The 24,477-nt window shown below is 45.5% G+C and overlaps 1 protein-coding gene across 1 annotated transcript; it reads left to right on the top strand.

The window, feature by feature from the left end:
* The first annotated feature begins 20,564 nt into the window (after positions 1-20,564).
* On the top strand, positions 20,565-24,160 carry LOC120698920 (PHD finger protein ALFIN-LIKE 5-like). Its single transcript, XM_039982702.1, has 5 exons — positions 20,565-20,692; positions 21,203-21,235; positions 21,345-21,567; positions 23,453-23,552; positions 23,647-24,160. The coding sequence occupies exons 3-5, from the start codon at positions 21,440-21,442 to the stop codon at positions 23,944-23,946; spliced, it is 528 nt and encodes a 175-aa protein (XP_039838636.1). The 5' UTR covers positions 20,565-20,692; positions 21,203-21,235; positions 21,345-21,439; the 3' UTR covers positions 23,947-24,160.
* The last annotated feature ends 317 nt before the right edge of the window (positions 24,161-24,477 follow it).

Here is a 24,477-nt window from a genome sequence, read left to right as displayed (position 1 = left end):
AAGCCATCTAATAAGGTTGATAATCTGCATTGTATGTGAGAAAATTTAGAATTTATTGAAGTGTAGGTAAAACTACATGAAAATAACAAATGAATCTTACAACGTTTGGAATTGATCCGCGCGTTTGATCACCCGGTGGCAAGGCAATGGCTTCATGGAAGTGTATGCCTGGCTGTTGAGCATCATGATCGTCCATAAGCCCACGACCCCTACCACGACCACCACCACGAAACATCTAACAGTATTCACATTGAGTAAATATGAGTAATGAAATTTGTAGTGTAACAAAAATTCACTAATTCACATTGAAATGAAAAAAGTTCTAACCCAAATCCCAGCCCTAACCCTAACAGGGGACGACAGCAGAGCCCCACATGTTTTAACCCTAACCCTAACATGGCTGGCTCGTCGTGGGGATGAGGCACGGCAAGGGGAAGGGGAGGGGGAGGAAGGGGAGGGAGCTCACCACGTCGAAGAGGAGGCGAAGGAGCGGCGTCGGAGGTTCGGGTGGCGGCGGAACCGGGGTGTCGGTGGCGGAGGAGGAGGCGGCGGCGGATCCGGGGTGTCAGCGGCGGCGGATCCGGGGCGCAGCGGTGGATCCTTGGCATCGGTGGCGGCGGATCCGGGGCGTCAGCGGCGGAGAAGGTGGCGGCGACACGGAGGAGGACGAGCGGCGTCGGTGGAGGCGGAGGCAGAGGAGGAGGAGGAGGAGGAGGAGGAGGAGAAGGAGGCGGAGGAGGAGGACGTGGTGGTGGCGGCGCGGAGGTGGCGGTGCAGAGAAGGAGGTTGAGAGCGTGGAGGAGGAGAAGGCGGAGGTGGAGCAGATGGTGGCGCGCAGGAGGAGGAGGAGGAGGCGGCGGCGCGGAGGAGGAGGAGGTGGTGGTGGTGGCGCGGAGGAGGAGGAGGAGGAGGCGGCGGGCCAGATGAGGAGGTGGGTGGAGGGATGAAAATTTTCACTAAGTCCTACAGTATATATAGAATGTCATTTGTAGGGCCGGGCTGGGCCCCAACCCGCCCCTACATATATATTTTTGGGGCGGGTCGGGCCCCACCCGCCCCCAAAAATCTATTTGTAGGGGCAGGCTCCTGTTGACGCTCCTTAGTGCCCCAATTTATATACCGCAAGCGCACAGATCGTGGTAGCTTTTCCCTTAGAGTATTCTCCCAAGGTTTATCAATCCGTGGATCGACAATGAACTACCTAAGGTTTTCCATCTAATCTAACGGATCTATCCTAACATGAAGCATTGATTGCATATAAAGGGTAAACCTTTGATAGATATGAGTGATGTACAAAGGTTGATCTCATCCATGAACATCGGTAAGGATAAAGCATGACCGAAGTCATGACTAAACCTATCACACGCATTCTAGTTGTAGTTCTAGCTAAACGAGTAAGCACAACATGCATCTCATCCAAAGCCTCTTTAAACCAAAATCTCCAATCCGACCCCTCGGGAACCCCCCTACTCAGGCCACGCCCTGTCACGACACTCCCTTTGGACAAGGGCACCCAGAAGCACGCTAGTGTCGAACCCACTTGGGTAGATCCGGTATGAACTCCTAGCCACCATAGCTACAAGAACACCCCATGCAATCTATCTTGAAAATAGATCTAGGAATAAGCGCACCCAAGGCAAGAACGAAATCAAAGAGGAGAGACATGATCGCTGAATAGATCGGATGACATGAAGACATTACTCACATAATAGATTCGTTTGGATCGTCACCACCGCGTATACACCATTGACGACTCCAACTAGCTCATGAACTCCACCATGGCACAACAACGCAGGGAGGCCATGGCGGCTAGGGGTGGCCAAAGCCATCTCCTAGACAACTTCGAAGACTTGTGGCGGCCGTCGTCTCCCTCCGGTCTTAGCCCTAGGTTTTTGTCGAGTTCTGGGTGGATGGATGCCCCGAGTTGAATAAGGTGCGAGCTATTTATAAGCCGAGGAAGCAACCGGTCGAAGGGGAGGCCGAACCGCCTCAGAAACGGGCTAGGCCGGCCGGCCCCATGGGCCTAGGCCGGCCGGCCTACCCTCTTTCGGGCCCGCCTCGGTCTCATCTTTTGCGTGTAGACTCCTCGCATCTTCTAGAGTTTATGTCCTTCACGATTGCACCCCTTTGGACGTCGTTATCTTGGAGATATCTTCGAGGAAAGGATGGGATAGGGAATCCTTCCTTAAATCTTCATTTGCTTTGCTTAATCCCGAAGTATCTTGATCTCATCTTCGTGGGCTTGGTTCTTTGGGCTCTCTTGGAGGATGGATGTGCATGGATGGGCTTCGAATCAACATGGGCTTTGGTCCTTCCTTTGGGCTTTGGCCTTCATTTTTCTCCGTGTTGGTGCTCGATCACGGGCCTCGTCATTTCATGCTCTAAAATAGCCCGAAAACCTGCGAAACCGAAGTTTCTCCAAAATATATGTGCAAACGTGAAAATGACCAATAATTAGGCCGGGGTTAGGACGGTTAGTGATTTTGATATTAAATTCATGCCATTATCAAGGATAAACAAGGGATAAAATTGGTACTTAAGGAGCGCCAACATTCCCCCCATGCTTAAACCTTGCTCGTCCTCGAGTAAGCCCAGGAGCTTTGCTTATAAAGAAATCAGCGTTGCCCTTCAATGTCCTCTCTGCACTTAGTCATACATAACAAGACATATTGCTCTCTCAAGTATTTAGCATTTAAGTTCATATTGTGACCGGCTACTTTTTCATTATGGAAGATAGACTAGCAATTAAAGAACAAGCCACAATAATAAATAAATGCAATGCTCTCAAACTTAAGCGAACTCCAAACCTTTACCTTGTTTCATCGTGAAGAGTTTTCAAAAGAATGCATATCAAAAATAAGTGAGGTTCTCTTGCAAAAGATCATGGAAATACTCATCTCATCAAGTCGCTCAAGCCTACATTAGATTGTCTTCAACCTATTCTACTCATATATAAAAGTGGAAGGCTTATGTGGAGCTTGGTAGGTAAAAACAATCCTAGCAAAACATTATACTTGAAATATTATCAAACTAAGAGAGAGATCTAATGGAATTACCGAGACTAGTCAAAAAGACCATTGGAAAATAATGCTGGAGAGGGAGAAAGATGAGACACACACATTTAGATAGGTGGACATGTGCAAGTGGCAAATGGATGATCCCGAGATACAAATGAAGTTCTCGTTATCGGATTGCACATGGTTTGAAGATTTGAGTATGGAATAGTTCTTCAAAGTAACGTGGAAAATTAATGAAGCCAAAAAGAGCTAAGGAGCATTTTATTCTTCTCTCTCTTTTTTCTTTCCTTTTCTCCTTTTTTCATTTTTCTATTTTTCTCTTTCTTTCTTCTTTTTTTTCTTTCTTTTTGCTCCTTAGAACTTTTGATAACATAGAATACTTACCCAGCCATCCCCCATGTTTGAACGAATGCTCGTCCTCGAGTATGAATAGTGGGAGAACCAACTAGCTAGGGTAAGTATCTCAAATTCACCTTCTTCTTCGTAGAACCGCTTGAATCTCCGGGGAGCCTTGTCTCCCAAAACTTTTCTTTATATGGTGCCCTTGATTCTTTTGATTCCGTCGAAATGATAATCCATACTCAAATTGGGTTGTGGTCAAGGAGGTAATCACAAAAAGATATTTTTTGTTTAGGGTGGATATCCAGCGAGGTTTGCAAAATTTCCGAAGTAGAAACTCACAATGCATGGATAAATAGGCTAGCAAAAAGAAGGTTACACAAAAAAAACGGAATGACCAGCTTCTTAGTCTCATACCAAAGAAATCAATCTTAATCCAACTCATCAAAATATAAGTTTGCAATCTAAAGGTTTCATCATGAAAGAATATGTATGTATAGGCTTTGGTAGGTAGAACTTTTACAAGAGATTCACAAATGTAGATAGCATAGGAATTAAGTTTTAAAATTAAACAACACAAGGTGTAAGGTCATCGGTAGACTTAAATCAAAAGGCAACATAGAATATGTGGGTCTAGAATTTAGTCATTTAACCTCCACAAATAAAAGAGCCGGTATTTAATCATTTTAATTCCATTTAATTGAGAGCAAATGGTCAAGTCATATACAACATAGCGTAGGTAAAACAAAGCAGCAACTTTCATCACTTTTCCATAAGCAAGAGCATATAAGAATATCATCGTGGTGAGCTCAAGGTGATGGTGGTTATCATTCATTGAAAACAAAAACAAATCTAGATTGTACTCCTAGTAGCCATGTTATTATAGGGAGAGATAAACAAAGGTTGCATCTATGGTTGAAGTCATATATGTACAAGCATTTTGAAAAAGAGAGAGTTGAGGAAGAATTACCGTCCTTCTCGATGCTCGTAATGAAGTGTAGCGCAGCCTCCCCCATACTTAAGCATTGTGATAAGCATGGAAGAAGAATCATGAGCATCTTGTGGCAATCGTGATTATCTTACTCCATGAGATCTTTCTTCCTTGTCCACGAAATCCTCCCCCAAGCTTAGCATGATGCTAGGCGTGGAAGGAGAAGATGCACCATCTTGCAATTCTTGAAGTCCTTCCCTCATGTGTATGAATATCATTTTCAATGTGTCTTCACCTTTGTTGCCTCAATTTCCTTAAACTTCTTCTTGTACTAAGTCATGGTCCCAATCATTGCTTCACATCGTCGTCGCCTCCTTCAATTCCTCATTGTCCTATTGCTGCCTCATCTTCACGAATTTTTCTTTCGATTTCCAGAACAGAACATGCACTGAAACATTGCTCCATTGCGAAGTGCATGAATTTTCCTTTCCAACGAGTCCTCATTCGCCCAAAATTGATTCTGAACAAGAGAGTTATGTCCATTTTATCCCAACGCTGCAATCTGTCCCGACGAATTTCAGAACACACAACGTCCAATGTTCTTGCCATATCTACTTGTACGGGTCTTCAAATTCATTGATCTTGTATGTGTTGGAACGGGAATTTCATGGAGCTTCTGAATATCAACTTTTTCTTCCTCGTACGTCTCTGTCCATGTGCAAAATTTGATGAAAACAGCGGGGCTTGCTCTCGAACTTTGGAGATGTTGACGAATTTGATTTCTTCTTTGTTCACGAATTCATGGGAACGCTTTGTCATGCCTACAAAACAATTCAAATGCACAATCTACCCCCAAGGTGACAGTTGGGAGTAGAAACAATCGCCAACAAACCAAAAACATCCCCTAAGATACTTAACTTGTGGCATAATTAGTCTAGTGAAAATTAAACCTAATGGGTGTATGTGAATGCAAGTGGGAGGTGTATGTATGCGAATGAGAGGAAAATAGATTGCTATCTTGGTCAAAAGAACTTAAAGATGGAGGTCCGCAAACAAATTTAAACACCACGTTTACACAAGATTGCAAAAAGTAAATGCTATCATGATTAGCATTACATAGATAGGAAAGCATACATAAATAAGATTGAGACCAAGCTAGCAAAATGAGGGCATGAACAATGGAATGGATGCAAAGTGCAAATGCAAAGTTAGCAAAAACAAGTGTTAGCAAAGTTGAAAGGACCTTTCGATGTTGTTCCGCAACTAGCTTATTCAAAAACAATTGCTAAGAGTGACAAAAAGCCTTCGCGACACTTCATAAGAAGTGAGGGTTTTGTCAATGAAAATGTTATTTATCGAAAAAGGACCAAGCAACCGAGCTAACAAGGTTTTAGAAGTAAGTTTATGGGTTTCCTATATTTTTTTGGCTTAAAACACAAATTTTGAAGAGAGAGTGTTGGGTATAGAAATTCTATCTAAGGTGGTTTCAAAAAAAAACTAGAGAGAAACAAAAGTTAGATTTTTTTTTTGAATGAAAAACATAACCTATGGTTTTAGGATTGCTCTATGAATGGTTTTCCTAAGGGTTTTAAGATCTCAAAAGCGAGGCTAGTCAATGTTTTTAGAAAAAGTTTTTTTTTAATGCAACATGTAATGCAATCACTAGTAGAAAACAAGCCAAAGGTCCACCCTAAAAGTACCGGTATCAAAATGAATCTATGGAATCTATGGATGAGCCTTAGGTACCGGTTGGTAACACCAACCGGTATCTAAGGCTCACCATAGTTACCGGGTGGTAACTTTTACATTAGTACAGGGTGGTACCATCAACCGGTACCTATGGATGAGCCTTAGGTACTGGTTGGTAACACCAACCGGTACCTTAAGAGCCTTAGGTACCAGTTGGTGTTACCAACCGGTACCTAAAGCTCATCCAAGGGTTACTTCAAAAGGAAAATATCTCTCTTCACATCACAAGTGATGTGTAGGTGAGATGGTAAGAAAGGTGAACGTGACGCAAGAAGTCCCAAGTTCGAATCCCAGGCACCACTGCATGCATATTTTTGACAAAAATAAATGCCATTGGTACCAACCGGTACCAATGGAAGCCTAAGGCACCGGTTGAAAAACCCGGTGTCTTAAGGCGAGACCATTGGTCGCGGTTGCGGGGCACCGGTTGGGAAACCGGTGCCTTTGGTCCTTCTCAGCCGGTGCCCAAGGCCCGTTTTCTAGTAGTGAATGCAAGGGTGAGACGAACAACATGGTATGCAATGCAACACGGGATGGGTGAACAAAATGATATGACATGATGAGGTGGTCTAAAACAAAACAAAAAGTTAGCCTAAGTTAACTAGCCACAAGTTTAGAATCAAAGGGTGGTGCAATGCTTCATAAATCTCTCTAAAAAGACTGAAAACACTAATAGGCACACAAAAAGGTCTACAAGTTTTCCAAGATCAAATAACAAAGTGCTCCCTCAATAACATTTAGAATGAACAACATGAAGTTGTGGTTTTTGTTAGAGCAATGGTACAATGTTACTTGATATTCCGATTAAAGAGTGCAATGTAGACGGTCATATTAATATATATAAATAAAATGAACGGGTTGCCTCCCGCAAAGCGCTTCATTTAAAGTCATAGAGATTGACTTTCTCGCATACCTTCTCATTAATGTGAAGCCATGGTCCTTCGTGCGAGAATTCGAATTGTCCATGCAGCTTGATGTCGCCTCTTGTAATCCATCGCGGTTTGCTTGCAACATCTTCATTTGTCGAAGGTCGACCGCTTGTACCTTCATTTGCCAATGTCATTGGGGTTCTTCCTCTACTCCAAGCCTCTGAATTTTATCATGTACGCTTGATGAAAGTGTCGCCCAAGCTCCTCCTCGTTGTTGTCATCGTTATCTTCTCTATCTTGTTCTCATCGTGTTGCCCCTGCCTCTTCTTCGTGGAATCTATCTTGTATACTCAACAGAACATATACCAAAATATAGCTCTATTGAAAAGTTTATGAAATTACCTTTCCAACAAGTGGTCATTTGCTTTAAACGGAGTCCAAACGAGAGAGTTATGACCATTTTACTTTAGCGCTGCGTGCTGTTCAGAAAATTTCAGAGTGCACGACCTTCGATGTTTTGGCCATAACTTCTTATAGGAAACTTCTATTGACTTGGTTCTTGATTCGTTGGAACGGGAACTTCGTGGAGCTTTTGAATATCCAAAAAAAATATGCTGCTATTTTCTTCTGACGTCGAGCTGGACATTGATGAGAACAATATCTTCTTGTGAATTCATCCGAAGATGTCAATGATCTCGATCATGTGGTCTTCGTAGCGTCTTGTTGTGCATCCTTGGCTTCGAGGTCATCACCATTGATTCAGCAGCGAGTAGCATGGCTCCAATGGTCTGTCTCCATGGTTCTTGCTTTGCCTAAGGTGTCGGGATCGAAGGAGGCTCCCATGCTTTGTGTCGATGATCAGAGCGGTCTCTTTCTTTGATTGCACTCGACTAGAAGCTTCTTGAGCATCCCATGGAGAAGATGGGTGGCATCATGGTTCCTCTAATCTTGTTGCCTCCAGCGTTGGTCAACTTCGAATCATCAACTTTTGTGCACAAGGTCCTCCAAACATCTTGCGACATCGTCATCACTTTCTCCATTGTTTGTTGCTGCCTCTTCTTCGTTGAATTCCTTGATCATCCTGCACAGAACATGTACCAAAATTCTACTCCATGGAAAGCCTTATGAAATTAACTTTTCAACGAGTGGTCATTGATCCCAAATGGACTCCGGATGAAGAAGTTAAGGTCGTTTTACTCCGGCACTACACTCTGTCCCGAGACATTTCAGAACGCGCAGCGTTGAAAGATTTTACCATAACTCTTCACACCGCTCTCCAAAATTCACGATTCTTGATGCGTTGGAAAGAAGACTTGATGGAGCTTCAAAATAATCTATTATTTTCTCATGGTACTTCTCTGATCTTGGACGAAAATCTCATCACAACAGTAACACTTCATAAATGATGATGATCGCACGATTTTCTTCGCGGGCATGCTTCATACCTATTGCTTGAACAAACAATTTTTTTCCAAAAACATCAGTCTTTAAAATCAATTGATACGGCGGCGTACCTTATTTATCATCTTTTGCTTTGGGGAGTGGGGACTCGATAGCGGATGCTGGGCCACTAACAAAAGTTAGCACCTACCACTAAAGAGCGGGTCTTCACGTAGCCTTCAACTTGCTTGAGTGAGATTGGACTTGTCAAAGTACGGACGTTGAGAACTTTTCAATTGCTTTGAGTCTAGGGTTTTACCTGCATTCATGGACACAAACAAGAAACACAGGATATATGCAATAATAAAAATTAGGGTTAGTGCAAAAAAAACTAGATAGATCGCCCTAGGGTTCAACTTGCCGATCCCCGGCAATAGTGCCAGAAAAGCTTGTTGACGCTCCTTAGCGCCCCAATTTATATACCGCAAGCGCACGGATCGTGGTAACTTTTCCCTTATAGTATTCTCCCAAGGTTTATCAATCCGTGGATCGACAATGAACTACCTAAGGTTTTCCATCTAATCTAACTGATCTATCCTAACATGAAGCATTGATTGCATATAAAGGGTAAACCTTTGATAGATATGAGTGATGTACAAAGGTTGATCTCATCCATGAACATCGGTAAGGATAAAGCATGACCGAAGTCATGACTAAACCTATCACACGCATTCTAGTTGTAGTTCTAGCTAAACGAGTAAGCACAACATGCATCTCATCCAAAGCCTCTTTAAACCAAAACCTCCAATCCGACCCCTCGGGAACCCCCCTACTCAGGCCACGCCCTGTCACGACACTCCCTTTGGACAAGGGCACCCAGAAGCACGCTAGTGTCGAACCCACTTGGGTAGATCCGGTATGAACTCTTAGCCACCATAGCTACAATAACACCCCATGCAATCTATCTCGAAAATAGATCTAGGAATAAGCGCACCCAAGGCAAGAACGAAATCAAAGAGGAGAGACATGATCGCTGAATAGATCGGATGACATGAAGACATTACTCACATAATAGATTCGTTTGGATCGTCACCACCGCGTATACACCATTGACGACTCCAACTAGCTCATGAACTCCACCATGGCACAACAACGCAGGGAGGCCATGGCGGCTAGGGGTGGCCAAAGCCATCTCCTAGACAACTTCGAAGACTTGTGGCGGCCGTCGTCTCCCTCCGGTCTTAGCCCTAGGTTTTCATTGAGTTCTGGGTGGATGGATGCCCCGAGTTGAATATGGTGCGAGCTATTTATAAGCCGAGGAAGCCACCGGTCGAAGGGGAGGCCGAACCGCCTTGGAAACGGGCTAGGCCGGCCGGCCCCATGGGCCTAGGCCGGCCGGCCTACCCTCTTTCGGGCCCGCCTCAGTCTCATCTTTCGCGTGTAGACTCCTCGCATCTTCTAGAGTTTATGTTCTTCACGATTGCACCCCTTTGGACGTTGTTATCTTGGAGATATCTTCGAGAAAAATATGGGATAGGGAATCCTTCCTTAAATCTTCATTTGCTTTGCTTAATCCCGAAGTATCTTGATCTCATCTTTGTGGTCTTGGTTCTTTGGGCTCTCTTGGAGGATGGATGTGCATGGATGGGCTTCGAATCAACATGGGCTTTGGTCCTTCCTTTGGGCTTTGGCCTTCGTTTTTCTCCGTGTTGGCGCTCGATCACGGGCCTCGTCATTTCATGCTCTAAAATAGGCCAAAAACCTGCAAAAACGAAGTTCCTCCAAAATATATGTGCAAACGTGAAAATGACCAATAATTAGGCCGGGGTTAGGACGGTTAGTGATTTTGATATTAAATTCATGCCATTATCAAGGATAAACAAGGGATAAAATGGGTACTTAAGGAGCGCCAACAGCTCCCGCCCGCCCTACCCTACAAATATTTTTTAAAATCATTCAAAAAAATTGATTAATGCAAATAAAATAGTAAACACATGATAAAATTGTGAAACTTTTACCATGGACATATTGTGATATGTGTAACATAGGAAAAATATCAAAATCATATATTAGAGCATATAATGAATAAAAGTTTTGAAACAACAATGTATACCTATGTCACACTACTATATCATACAACTTAAGTCTAACTTTGTGTTTTCAACACTCTTTAACACTAAACGTATTGAATTGTATTTTTTATATTGTTTTATAGTTCTACATGACAGTAAATACTTATGGTAAAAATTGCACATTGTTTTGAAGTATTTTGCATCCCCATTTGAAATAAATGAATTTCTAGGCGGCTCACCCCCCACCCGCCCCTAAAAATCACACCCATTTTCAGGGGTGGGCTACCCCTACAGATGTCATGTTTGGGGGCGATTCATTTCTACAGTACCCGCCACTACTAGAAAACAAGTCTTAGGTCCACCCCAAAAGTACTGGTATGGAGATGAACCGGTACCTATGCTAGGTCCACCCCAAAAGTACTGGTATGGAGATGAATCGGTACCTATGCTAGCATAGGTACCGGTTCATCTCCATACCGGTACTTTTGGGGTGGATGAAATTTATGAATGAGCCTTAGGTACCGGTTGGTATTATCAACCGGTACCTAAGGCTCTCCATAGGTACCGGGTGATAACTTTTATATTTGTACCGGGTGGTACCACCAACCGGTACCTATAGATGAGCCTTAGGTACCGGTTGGTGTTACCAACCGGTACCTTAGGCTCATCCATTGGTTACTTTAAAAGGAAAATATCTCCTACTCGATCAGAACAACTGTGTAGCTGAGATGGTAAAGGAGCAACGTGCGAGGCTAGAGGTCGCGAGTTCAAGTCCCAACCAAAGAGAATATTTTGCGTGAATTTTGAAGGCTTAGGCACCGGTTGTTTTACCCGGTACCAAAGGCTCAGCCTTTGGTACCACTTTGGGGGCACCGGTTCAAAAAACCGGTACCAAAGGCATTCTCCGACCGGTGACAAAGGCAGTTTTTCTAGTAGTGCGCGCCCCATTTATAGGAACGGGTGATTTTTTGATCCGCCCCTAAAAAAATTGAGGTATTGCTACAAATCATTTTTTAGTAGTGTGGAACCCGCCACCGTCCAGTATCCTCTCGTTTCCTCTCTATATCTGGCGGAATCTTGTATCCTGCCACCATCCGCCATCATCAACTACCTGCCCCCACCCCGCCGGGAGGTGGAACCCGTGCCGAGCGGCCCCCTCGCGCCGGTCCTCCGCCGCGTGGGAGCAGGGGAGTGCTCGTGGGCTGTACCGGAGGGTGGCGCCGAAGGGAGCAGCGGCGGGGAGGGCGCCGATTCCGTGCGCCGCCGCCGCTGCCGGCGGGGAGCACTGGAGGGTGGCGCCGGAGAGAGAGAGAGTGTGGGGACGGAAAATGGATGCTGTGGAGTGTAAAAAGGAAAAAGAATAATTGTGATGTGTGGGTCCCAGATCTAATAGTTGGTACAGAGTAGAGATATAGATGATGGATGTGTGTGGAACAAAATGGTATAGAGGAGAGAATCTCGATGATGGAATATTTCTTTTATAAAATAAATTTAGAGTATGATGAGTGTGAATAGTCTTATAAAATAAAAATATGGAAAGATAACAGGTATACTAGAGCTGAATGCATAGGGCACTCTAAGTTCTCTCTCGGAAGACAGGGCGTGACTATATTACGTGGCGTGACTATATGACGTGTACCTGATGTTGGCCAGCTTGTTCAAGCGATACAAGACATGCATGTGTGCCCTTCGGTATGAGGTTTGTGTGTATTATAATCCCATGCATGGGTCATTTTGGTTTTCATTTAATATCTGTTAGGGTTGCTCCTTTTAACATACGGTGGATGTTGTTGCTTTTTTTCGGTGAAACTTGATTTAGCATGTATACTGATTATTTAGCCACGAGCACATTATTCAATTGCTTGCAAAATGTTTTTTTTATTATTCGCTTTGTTCTGCTGGCAACAAGTAGCCGTTTTTTCTCTCGCACCAAATCAGCACCAGTCACAAGCCACCAGTTAGCCAGCAGTATTTTTCTCTCACAGCAAATCAGCACTAGTCATTAGACACAGCCAGCCGAGTGATTATAGTGATTTTAAATTTTAATGATTCACACACACGTGTGCAGAGAGGAGCTCTGACATGTGGGTCCACTAAAGCATGTTCGGTGAAGTTGACTCTGACATATGGGACCCACGAAACATAGGCAAAAGCAAAAGTGCCAAACCATTAAAAAACAACTTTACTTTCTTTTCTTAGTTAAACTTGAATGAAGAGCTCCATTTCTATAATTTTTTTTGCTAGTTGTCTTGTGATATATAGTACTTGTTCAATCAATTGATATTGCAGTTTAAACTCTTTACTAACAGTCAGCAGCTGGCTGCCGTAACGAGCTTTAATAACTTGACAGGGCGTGGGCAACAGGTGGGTAAAACTATAGATGGCCAACGGGCCAGCACGGCCCGGCCCAGCACGATGTCGGGTCAGCACGGCTCGAAAGTGGTCGGGCCGACACGGGCAGATAAGCCTCATGGGCTGTGCCGATGCGGGTTTCGTGCCTGGCATTCGGCCCAGGCACGGCCCTATGGGCCGTTTTTCGTGCGGAGCCGGCCCGTGAAGCACGGCTCAACAACGTGCCGTGCCGGCCTGTGAATCTCCTCTCCTTCCTCAACCCCCACTGGCGGTGAGAGGAGGCGCGGGACGTGGCACCGTGGCGGTGCCGGAGGGAGGAGGTCCGGGGCGCGGCGGCGGGAGGAAGTGCGACGGCGACTGCGGATGTCGGCGGCAGGAAGAGGTGCGGCGGGAGGAAGTGCGACGGCGACTGCGGATGGCGGCGGCAGGAAGAGGTGCGGCGGGAGGAAGTGCGACGGCGACTGCCGGTGAGCGAGCCGTGCTTGATGCGGAGCGTGGATGTGACGAGGCGCACGACGCGCATGTCGGCGGGCACCTTGTCCCCTACGCGGAGCTGGACGACGTCCCCAGGGACGAGTTCCCTGGCGGGGAGCGCGGGGAGCCACTCCCCGTCGCAGAGCACGGCGGCGTGGTCGGACTGGATCTCCTGCCAGATTTCGACGGCGGCGTTGACGACGAGGATGAGGAAGATGACGAGCGGCTCGACGAAGGCGGAGAGCGTGACCTCCCCCGCCGAGGAGAAGAGCGCGAGGAGGAAGGAGACGGCGGCGGCGGCGAGCAGGATGCGGACGAGCGTGTCCTCGAACTGCTGCGCGAGGAGCTGCAACAGCGAGGGGGCCGGGTGCTCGGCGAGCTCGTTGTGCCCGTGCGCGCGCAGCCGTGCCACGGCGTCCACCGACGAGAGCCCCCGCGACGCCGAGACCCCGAGCCGCACCTCGCAGTCCACGACGGGAAGCCGTCGCCGTCGGGGACCGGCGGCACCGCCTCGTGGGCTGGTAGTGGCCGGGGCAATTTTTTTTAGGGGAAGTGGTTTCGTGGGCTGGTTGTGCCGAGGGAGCAGTTGGGGTATCGGGCCGCCAACGGGCCCATTGAGATCGGGCTGTGCCCGTGCCGGGCCACGTGCCTGAGGTGCGGTCCAGGCACGGCCTGCCAGCCCAGGCTCGTAGGTCAACGGGCCGGGCTGTGCTTGGACTGGACAAAAAAAAACCGGGCTCCGGGCCGGGCCAATGGACTCGGGCTGCATGGCCATCTATAGGTAAAACGGAGTCAATGATGCAGCTAGCAGACTTCAAGCGTGTAGTAGGATTCATTGTAGTCTTTTGTTTGTTTGTAGGGTATTGTTTTGTTTACTGTTTGAGTAGTATCTCCTTCGATTGAACTTAAATGTTTGAGAAAAGGAATATATTAAGCTGGTCATTTTTTGAGCACGTTGCATGACTCAATGCCGCTCTTTATCCTACATTTTCTATAGAACCTTAAATTATACAAGAGGAATTTCGTGCTACCTTCTGATATGATATAGATCGTCTGATTTTTTTGACCCAAAATTTGACCACTTGTCTTATTCAAAAATTTATGCAAAATATTATTTTTTTTATTGTGGGTTGCTTTATTATCAATACAAGATCTTCAAAAATGACTTAAATTTGACAATGTTTGTAAAAAAATTGAATAAGATGAGTGGTTAAATTTAGAGTCAAAAAAATTAAATGAACTACAATTTAAAACGGAGGTAGTAGATATATAGGAGAACTTGACAATGTATTTATAATCAATTAGCAAGATAAATTGAGATTGCAATTGTTGGATGAGAGTGTGGTTGGAGGACGAGGGATCACTTTGTAGTACAATAGGAAGAACCGAAGAAGTAAAGGCAAAGCCTCTACCACTAGCAAAATGCGCCACCTTTTACCCCGTGAGCGGGCATTTCCTCGGCTTCGGCTCTGCTTCCGCTCTCCTGCCTCTCCATCTCTCTGCCCGCTGGGGGCACCATGGACCCTCCTCCGGCCCTGGTCGCGAGCTCTCCACGCTCGCCGCTGCCAGCGCAGCCTCTCCACGCCCAGGCCACGGGCGCGCCCACGGGTCCTCCGCTGCCTCTGCGGCCGGTAAGCTCTCCAGGCTCGCCGCCGCTACCGGCCCCGCAGACGCCCCTGCACGGTGTCACGCACACTACGGTGGAGGCGGCAATTGGCAAGGCGTCGTTGACATGTCACTAGCTAGCGTTGTGTTTATTTCATTTGGTAATGTTCTGGTGGACCCAAGCGGTCAGTGTCTCAAGCCCGCGCATATAGCCGGAGCTGCTCTGTAACGAAGACATGTTTTGATCTTCTTGAGAAACAAGTTGAGCTCGGGGTTCAGGGTTCATCGCCCGCCCCTCTCGCCTATCTCGCGTGCTATCTGTGATCTTCTCACGCCACGGCGATCGCCGGCGGCCACGGGTTGTTACAGTTGGTATCAGATTCAGAGTTCCTCAGCCGCTTCCGCCCCGTTCGTCTCCACCGATCCCCTTTCCTCGGTCTGAGAAGCCATTCCGGCGACCTCGACCTGCTCCGCCGCGATTTACTCCGAATCCGGCGTCCCCGCCCCGACCACCGACTCCCAGTCGGCGTCGGCCACCGCAAATCGCCGGTTAACCCTTTCCGGCGCCGTCGACCACCGCCGTTCTATCGCGCCGCTTAGGTTGTAGTGGGGGACCGCACTTGTCCTTGGTTGGAGTTCGCGACCGGGTCGAGTTGGGGGATTTGCGGCAGATCTCACTCCCATTCCGGTGGTGGAGATCGCTTGGGTTTCACGGACAGGCGCGGCATCGAACATTTCGGCGCACGCTCGGGGATTCCGGTGAGTGTTTGCTGAATTCCTTCGGCTTGTGCGACTCGATTTGGACCTCGTGTGGTTCCAGAGGTTTCGTCAACTCGGATCGTGTCCGCTTGCTTGAGGTGCAGACACCACGACTCCCCCTAAGCCTTCCGCTCAGACCCAGATTCTGTTGACTGCTATGGAAGAACAGGCAACACTGGATAAGGAACGCTGGGATAGTATTGCCGAGAATTTTGATCTGTTGTTTGCCAAGGTAGAAGAGGTGGACCGTATGCAACACAAATTGGAAGCCAAGGTTGACATCTCAGCGTCGGTGTTGGACCAGATGATCAAGGATCAGCAGACATTAGCCAAGCAAATGGAGACCACAGGGCATGCGGTTGCGCAGTTAACCATCAGGCAGATGCGCACTGAAGAGGAGATTCAGGGGAGCACCACTTCTTCAGAAACTTCCACTGTTCCACCATTCCGGCCACGCAATTCTGGCCCCTCTCGGGTTGCGTCTCATGGCCGTAATCCTGTTGCTTCACACCGCGACCCTCCACCTGATCGTTCCTCAACAAAAGGGTTTGCACCGAAGATGAATTTCCCTCGTTTTAATGGAAAGAATCCACGAATTTGGAAGGACAAGTGTCAGGATTACTTCAGACTGATGAATATTCCAGAATCCATGTGGGCTACTGCAGCTTCTCTGCACATGGATGACAATGCAGAAAAATGGTTGCAGGTGTACAAATTGAAGCATGGTCTAGGCACATGGAAGGAACTCATGAAAGCAGTAGAACTGAAGTTTGGTGCTTATGATTATCAACACGCAATAGATGAATTGTTGGAGCTCCAACAGACTGGTATAGTGGAAGAATATGTCTCTGAATTTGAAGCCCTACAATATCAAGTGGCTATGCATGATTTGGGTATGGGTGATACCTATTTTGTTTCTCAGTTCATCAAAGGCTTAAAGCCAGAAATTCGTTATCTAGTTCAAGGGCAAGTCCCAGGCACCATAGAAAAGGCAGTGATGTTGGCAAAGATACAGCAAACTATACAGGACAAGACCAGAAACCACGGGCACAAATCATCTCATTCCTTTAGGCAAACCAATTCCACTCCTCCCAAGTATGATCAAAAAGCACATGTATCCACACCTCACCTGACCAGAGAGAGACAGTTGAGAGATTACTGCAGAGCAAACAATCTGTGCTTCTACTATCGAGAGCCTTATGACCCTTCCCATGCTGCTAAGTGTACAAAAAGACCAAAGCCTCAGGTCAATGCTCTGGTTCTTAATGACTTGGATGTCACTTTAACTGATGAAGTCTTGAAACAATTAGAGATAGAGGATGCTCTAGCTGAAGAATTTTGTACTTTATCCCTGAATGCTTTGGCTGGTACAGAACATGGTGATGCTATGAAGTTGAGATCTCTAGTGAAGAACAAGGTATTCTTACTATTGGTAGATAGTGGTAGTTCCCACTCTTTTGTCAGCTCTACATTTCTTCAGAAAGTGGGCATAGTACCTGTCTCAGCACCTCCCAAACAGGTTAGAGTGGCTAATGGGGACATTCTGATTTCTGATAAGTTTGTTCCAGGACTAGAATGGTGGATCCAGGGGTATTCTTTTGTCACTCCCATGAGGGTATTAGATATGCCTGCTTATGATGCTATTTTGGGTTTTGATTGGCTGAGTGCAAATAGCCCTATTACTCATCATTGGGACACTAAGACTATGTCTTTTACACATAAAGGCTTGTCTATTACTTTGCAAGGGGTCAAACCGATGGATATGTCCCTACAGGAGTTACCAGTGGATAGACTGCACAAATGGCTGGTGGGCAATGATGTTTGGGCTCTTGCTTCTGTGGATATATTGCCATCTGATGGTTCTCCTGAACATATTCCTGAACCAGTGCAGAACTTATTAGCAGAATATCAAGATGTGTTTGCAGAGCCAACAGGTCTCCCTCCAGAGCGACCATATGACCATGCCATTCCTATTCTTCCTCAAGCTGTCCCAGTCAATTCAAGGCCATATAGGTATTCTCCTTTACACAAAGATGAAATAGAGAGACAAGTTCGAGAACTTCTTGCTGCTGGCCTTATCACACCTAGTACTAGTCCCTATGCATCTCCAGTGTTGTTAGTCCAAAAGAAAGATGGAAGTTGGAGATTTTGTGTAGATTATAGAAGACTCAATGACATCACTATTAAGAATAGGTTTCCTATACCACTAGTGGATGAGATATTGGATGAATTAGCTGGCACCAGTTATTTTTCTAAGTTAGACATGAGGTCTGGTTATCACTAGGTGAGGATGAAACGAGGAGAGGAGCACAAAACAGCTTTTAAGACACACCATGGCCATTTTGAGTTCAGAGTCATGCCTTTTGGCCTCACCAATGCACCAGCAACATTTCAATGCATCATGAATGACATTTTGGGCCCATTCTTGAGAAAGTTTGTCTTGGTTTTTCTGGATGACATATTGGTTTACAGTCCCACCTTGGAAGCTCATGTAACTCATCTGACTCAAGTACTATCCAAACTCAGGGAGCACAAATTGTATATGAAAAGAAGCAAATGTTCTTTTGCCCAGCATCAACTAGAGTATCTTGGCCACATTATTTCTGATAAAGGGGTAGACACAGACCCCTCCAAAACAGCAGCTATGCTGCAGTGGCCCACCCCAACTACAGTCACTGAATTAAGGGGCTTCCTAGGGCTGACAGGATATTACAGAAAGTTTGTCAAGCACTATGGATTAATTGCCAAACCATTGACACAGTTGCTTAAGAAAAAGCAGTTCTGTTGGACAACTGAAGCTCAACATGCTTTTGACAGTCTCAAAACTGCCATGTCCACCACTCCAGTGTTGTTATTGCCTGACTTCAGTATTCCTTTTGTGGTGGAGACTGATGCTTCTGAGGTAGGGGTGGGAGCTGTTTTGATGCAAAAAGATCAGCCGGTAGCTTTCCTGAGTAAGGCATTGGGGCCTGCCCATCAGAAGCTGTTTATTTATGAGAAGGAATTCTTGGCGTTAATCATGGCTGTAGAAAAATGGAGACCCTACTTGCAAAGACAAGAATTTCTAATCAGAACAGACCACAAGAGCCTTTCTTATCTGTGTGAGCAAAACCTTCACTCTGATATGCAAAGGAAGGCAATGACCAGATTGATGGGCTTACAATTTAGAGTGGTTTATAGAAAAGGGAAAGAAAATCTGGCAGCTGATGCTTTGTCCAGGGTTGGGCACTTGTTGTCCCTACAGGCTATATCTGAGGTGCAACCCATTTGGATCCAGGAGGTTCTAAATTCTTATGTTACAGATCCTAAAGCTCAGTCTATTCTGACTAGACTTGCAGTGCATAGCCCAGATGAGGAAGGTTACACACTGGAGCAAGGGTTGATCAAGTACAAATCCAAAGTATGGATTGCCAGCAATTCAGCCTTGCAAACTAAACTGATAGCAGCTATGCATTCTTCTGCCATTGGGGGTCATTCAGGGGGCAAGGCCACATACCACAGACTGAAGCAACTTTTTCACTGGAAAGGTATAAAAAGGGATGTGGAACAATATGTAAAACAATGCCAAATTTGTCAACAGGCCAAACATGAGCTGACTCATCCTGCTGGACTCCTACAACCACTGCCAATACCTCAAGGAGCTTGGAGAGATTGGTCCATGGATTTTGTTGAGGGACTTCCTCTTTCTGATGGCAGCAATACCATTTTGGTGGTGATTGACAGGTTTACCAAATATGGCCACTTTCTTCCACTTAAACATCCTTTCGCAGCACAGTCCGTGGCTAAACTGGTCTTGGATAATGTAGTCAAGCTACATGGCTTTCCAAAATCAATAGTATCTGATAGAGACAAGATTTTTACTAGTGCTTTTTGGTGTGCTTTGTTTTCTCTCGTGGACACCAAGTTGTTGATGAGCTCGGCTTACCACCCACAGACGGATGGCCAGACAGAGCGGGTCAATCAATGTTTAGAGATGTATTTGCGATGTGCAGTCAATGACACACCCAAGCAATGGAAGTCCTGGTTACCACTCGCTGAACTATGGTACAATTCCAACTATCACACTTCCCTGGGTTGTTCCCCTTTTAAGGCCTTATATGGTTATGATGCTGAACTTGGCACAATGCTCCCAGTCTCTGCTGATCAGTCTTCCTCAGCTTCAGACTTCTTGTTGACTCGTGAGACTCAGTTAACCGCTCTCAAAGAACACTTGGCTGCTGCTCAGAACAGGATGAAGTTGCAGGCTGACAGACAGCGTTCTGATCGTCAGTTTCAAGTGGGTGAGCAAGTGTTACTGAAACTGCAACCATATGTGCAACAGTCCGTGGCAAGTCGACCATATCCCAAGCTTGCATTCAAGTTTTTTGGCCCTTTTGCAGTCACTGAGCGCATTGGGGCAACAGCATATCGTTTGGCTTTGCCTGACCACAGCCTCATCCATCCGGTATTCCATGTTTCCCAGCTTAAACCCTTTACTCCTAACTACTCACCTGTGTACTCTGAGTTGCCCAAGCTGGTAGATCTCAGTTCCCAGGATCTGGAACCTGAACGGGTGTTGGACCGCCGTCTTGTAAAGAAAGGTAACCATGCAGTACCTCAAGTTCTTGTGCAGTGGAGCAATCTACCCGCAGCATCGGCAACCTGGGAAGATTTCAACATGGTCAAGGGGCGGTTTCCAGATGCTGTTGCTTGGGGACAAGCAACTTCTTCGGCCGGGGGAGGTGTCACGCACACTACGGTGGAGGCGGCAATTGGCAAGGCGTCGTCGACATATCACTAGTTAGCGTTGTGTTTATTTCATTTGGTAATGTTCTGGTGGACCCAAGCGGTCAGTGTCTCAAGCCCGCGCATATAGCCGGAGCTGCTCTGTAACGAAGACATGTTTTGATCTTCTTGAGAAACAAGTTGAGCTCGGGGTTCAGGGTTCATCGCCCGCCCCTCTCGCCTATCTCGCATGCTATCTGTGATCTTCTCACGCCACGGCGATCGCCGGCGGCCACGGGTTGTTACACACGGCCAGGCCACGGCCGCGCCGAGGGAGACACCGCCCCCCGCACGGCCTGCCCCGCTCCCGCCGCCGTGCACAGCGGAGGGGATCTTCAGGGACTTCACCTGCCGCCGCGCGCCGCCCTCATCTCACCAAAGGTGAGAAAACCCTCTTTGTTCTCCCGTTCTTGCCTCCCGTGGATCCAAACGAAAGGAGATCCTCCGCGCAGATGTTTTTTTTTCGCCATTTAATTCGTTCGCTCAGGATGAAGTGATGAACCTCGTGGGGTTTTCTTTTCTTCATGCGTGCTGATCGAACGCGTACATATCAGCATTATAAATTTGTTTCTCCTTTTTTTACGATTATTAATTACAACATTATAAACGTGTTCCTCTGCTTCTGTAAGTTTGTGTGTTTAGGAGTATATCCAGAAGAAGAAAAGGTGAATTTTTTAACAAAGATCAAGTACACATTCCTCAAACTAGACGTTTTCTTACGAGTTCATGATAAAAATGTTAAATTTCACTTTGGTGATTCTCAGTAATTACTTCCTTTACTTCTATTAGAACATTATGTGATTGTGCTATTCAATTTTTGCTACTGTATAGGCTATGTCCCAAACGTCTTAGCTCTGCCACTAACTGTATATGGCATTGTGCCTTGCGCAGATGAGACGACATTCTCTCGTCAGTGCAGCGAAGGTGAGTGCCTGCTTGCCGGAGCAATCAGAGACAGTGCGCAAGCTTCTCATATAGTTCTCGAATGTTTGAAGTGTGCACAAGCAAATCTGCCCATGTGTTTGGCTTGCAGGTACAGAAACCCTGTACCTGTATGGCAACAGTGATGAGAGTTGGGAGCTGCGACCGCTAAAGTTGCTCAAACCACCCGGACAGCCTGATCCGAGAATGCTCGGCGTTAAACTAGTGAGGGGTGACATGAAACACCCGAAGTGGCTTAGACACATTGCCATGCACTGTGATGCATGGCTCATTCGGATCTCCTTCCTTGGTGCCAATTTGGGGACTCAAGCAAGGTATTATACTTTTTAATTATATGAGTACGTAGGCAGTTCTAATAGTTTAACTTTATGCTTCACATAGATCAGATACGATAGTAATGAACATACTAGAATAGTTTTGCTGTCAACTAAAAGTTTCAAACCAAGATATTTCATCTCCTTTAGCTAGTACTCCCTCCATTCTCAAATATATGACGTTTAGGACAACAAAATTAGTTCATTTTGAACTAAATAACTTGTCCTAAACGTCATATATTTGAGAATGGAGGGAGTACCTAACAAGCACTTACAACATCTTGTCAGGCATTGTAATGCTCTGTTTGTGTATTTTGTTTTCTAAAATGTGAAAGATTATTTCAATGGATTAACGGTATGATATTATAAAGCGATTCAGGTTTGAATTGAATTTCAGGGATCATTATGAGTGGCAAATGTTCATTTGCATTCCATTTACATGAAAAATCATGTAGATAAGTGAGGACATTTGTGCTTCTATGTTGTTTCAACCTCTTGCACTTTTTCTACTACCTTCGTTAACTCTGATTTCTTTTCCACTTTGGCCGTGAAATTTTTAGTAGAGTTGAATTGATGCTTTTGGACATGACCTGAACATTGCAGTATACATGTAAAAAAAGAAACATTGGAGTATAGTATAGTTGGAATTTGGCACGCAATGCACTTGCGTTCTGCTTTCTCATAATTTGCACTTGTTAATGGCCCTGAGAGTCATTGTTGGCGCCTGTGGTGTTGTTCCTCAATGAAAACAGGAGGGTGCCCCCTACTGATTACATATTAAATATAAGAAAAGGAAACAAAGTATATGCAGAGAAAGAAATCAATAGACAGAAAGAGAGGGGAAAATAAGGAAAATTGCACAACCAACTCCCGAATAACTAGAGCTACTTCTTTTTTGAAATGCAAACTGCAACTTGAGACAGTAGGCTGGATGTTTGTGAAGATGTGATTTTCCTTCCCGAATGCCTGTGGCTGTTGTAGAGCGCTACATCAGTAACAAGCAGTACTTGCTCGCTCACTATTGCATTTTGTGATACATGAGCCCAAGAATATCTACAACAATGGTCTTTTGCTGGGGCTCAAGGAGTGTCACACATCCTCGCCCTAGGAAATCAGGTGGTATAGGTGCTTGTCCTCGGTTCTTGTTGGTCAGGTCTCACCCCTTGTGTGTTTTTGTTAATAGTTCTTAAGGGTTTTGTTTTGGGCTTGGTGCAGGCCCTGTTTGTACCATTTGGGGTTCTTACCCCTTCTTTCTTCTTAATATGTTAATGCGCAGCTCTCCTGCACTTTCGAGAAAAACAAAAGTGATGCATGAGCCCTTTAATGAAATTAAATACTGTGAATAAATTGAATCTTTCAACAAGATCTCCAATGTAGAGAAGTACTTATCAATCATGTGCAAACGAACCAAAATATTCGGTGTTAGTTTGCTTTAACAGTAGTTTCAAATGAAGTTAATATCAATGGTTGCGATTTTCTTTTGCTTGGACTTGTGATATCTTGTGTCAAGATCCCATCTTTTCTTCTCTAAACCATCATACATTATCTAAGTCAAGAAGTAAATCATCTTAAAAGATGGAAAGGTTGGCTCAGTTGAATGATTATGTTGCACTAAGTTATTTCCAGAAACATTTTCTTATAAAGTCCAAAAGCTTATTAATTAGATTCTTTTGTGCTGCATCATACCAAGGGATTATTGCCTCATGTTGAGTTAGAAACTATCTCCTTGCTTTCTAGTTCTGTTATTGAAATTGTCATTGTACATTAAGAGTCTCTTTGTCTTATGTTCAGCTATTAATATTTTGCCCTTCATTGATGTCAATGGTTTCGTGAAAGCTTTAGCTGAGAACCTGTTTCATAATCAACTATTGCTTCTTTTGTCTAGCAGGCAACGCTTGTGTGCTATGATCAACAGTCTGCAAACTGTTCATGAAAAAGTTGCTGCTAGTGACACATATCGCCGCATATATCATCGAGAGAAAATGGTACGCTGCTCTCTCTCTTTTTTTTTTTTTTGCAAAGCTTAGAATCTGCAAATCGAGTTGCTAATGCATGCACCTAACACAAAATGAGTTCCAGTTGTCTTATGCAAAGAGTTATGGGTTGGTTGTTGCACAGAATAAGGAGATCGAGGACGAGGATGAAGGGTGTGGTACTGAGCCAACCATATGTGATAGCTGTGGTAACCGTTACCGTATGAACGCGTTCTGGATCTGTTGCAATGTGTGCGATCGCTGGTTCCATGGTAAATGTGTGAAGGTATCGGCTGCTCAAGCAGAGCACATAGATAAATATGAGTGCCCTGAGTGCTGCTTGGACAAGAAAGGGCACGATTACAATGCGGACCCAATGCTTTCTGTTCTGTATAAGCGATACTAACTAGGTACGCCCTTCAGTCCCAAGTCGCATGGAGCTAGTGGATGTGAACTCTTCTGGACTTGTTTTCATGCCATATGGATTGTTGGACTAGCTGCTGAGGTAGTAAGCGAACTTGTGCGGCTGTTGATTTAAGTCTGGATTGCATCATGCTCTGATTATTCAACCATTAGACCTGTCGATTAATCTCAATGTTTCTGTAACAGTCCTGTGTAAATACTGTCGAGACTTCTGATCTTCTCCGCCATAGTTTCATTGTTCAATCTGCTGAAGAGTTGGTTTCAGTGGCCGTCACTGGTTGATCACTGAATTCTCTTCTGAGAATTTGAAATGGACACCTGCAGTCTCGGTTGCGGACGACCATCACTTCGAAGTACAAAAGCCTCTCTAGAACAATGTGCTCTTTGTTCGCAGATGTCACCTACCGATGGACATCAGGATCACATAGGTTCTGCCCGGCCGGAGAAGGGTCGGAATTGGCGCATCATGCTAAATTTGCAAGCAACACCAAACCAAATCGATGCTGTTGAGTCC

The sequence above is a fragment of the Panicum virgatum genome, chromosome 3K (assembly GCF_016808335.1).
Source record: "Panicum virgatum strain AP13 chromosome 3K, P.virgatum_v5, whole genome shotgun sequence".
In the NCBI taxonomy this organism is placed as follows: Eukaryota; Viridiplantae; Streptophyta; class Magnoliopsida; order Poales; family Poaceae; genus Panicum; species Panicum virgatum.
The sequence above is the reverse complement of the archived record's forward strand: the minus strand, read 5'-3'. Positions and strand labels throughout refer to the sequence as shown.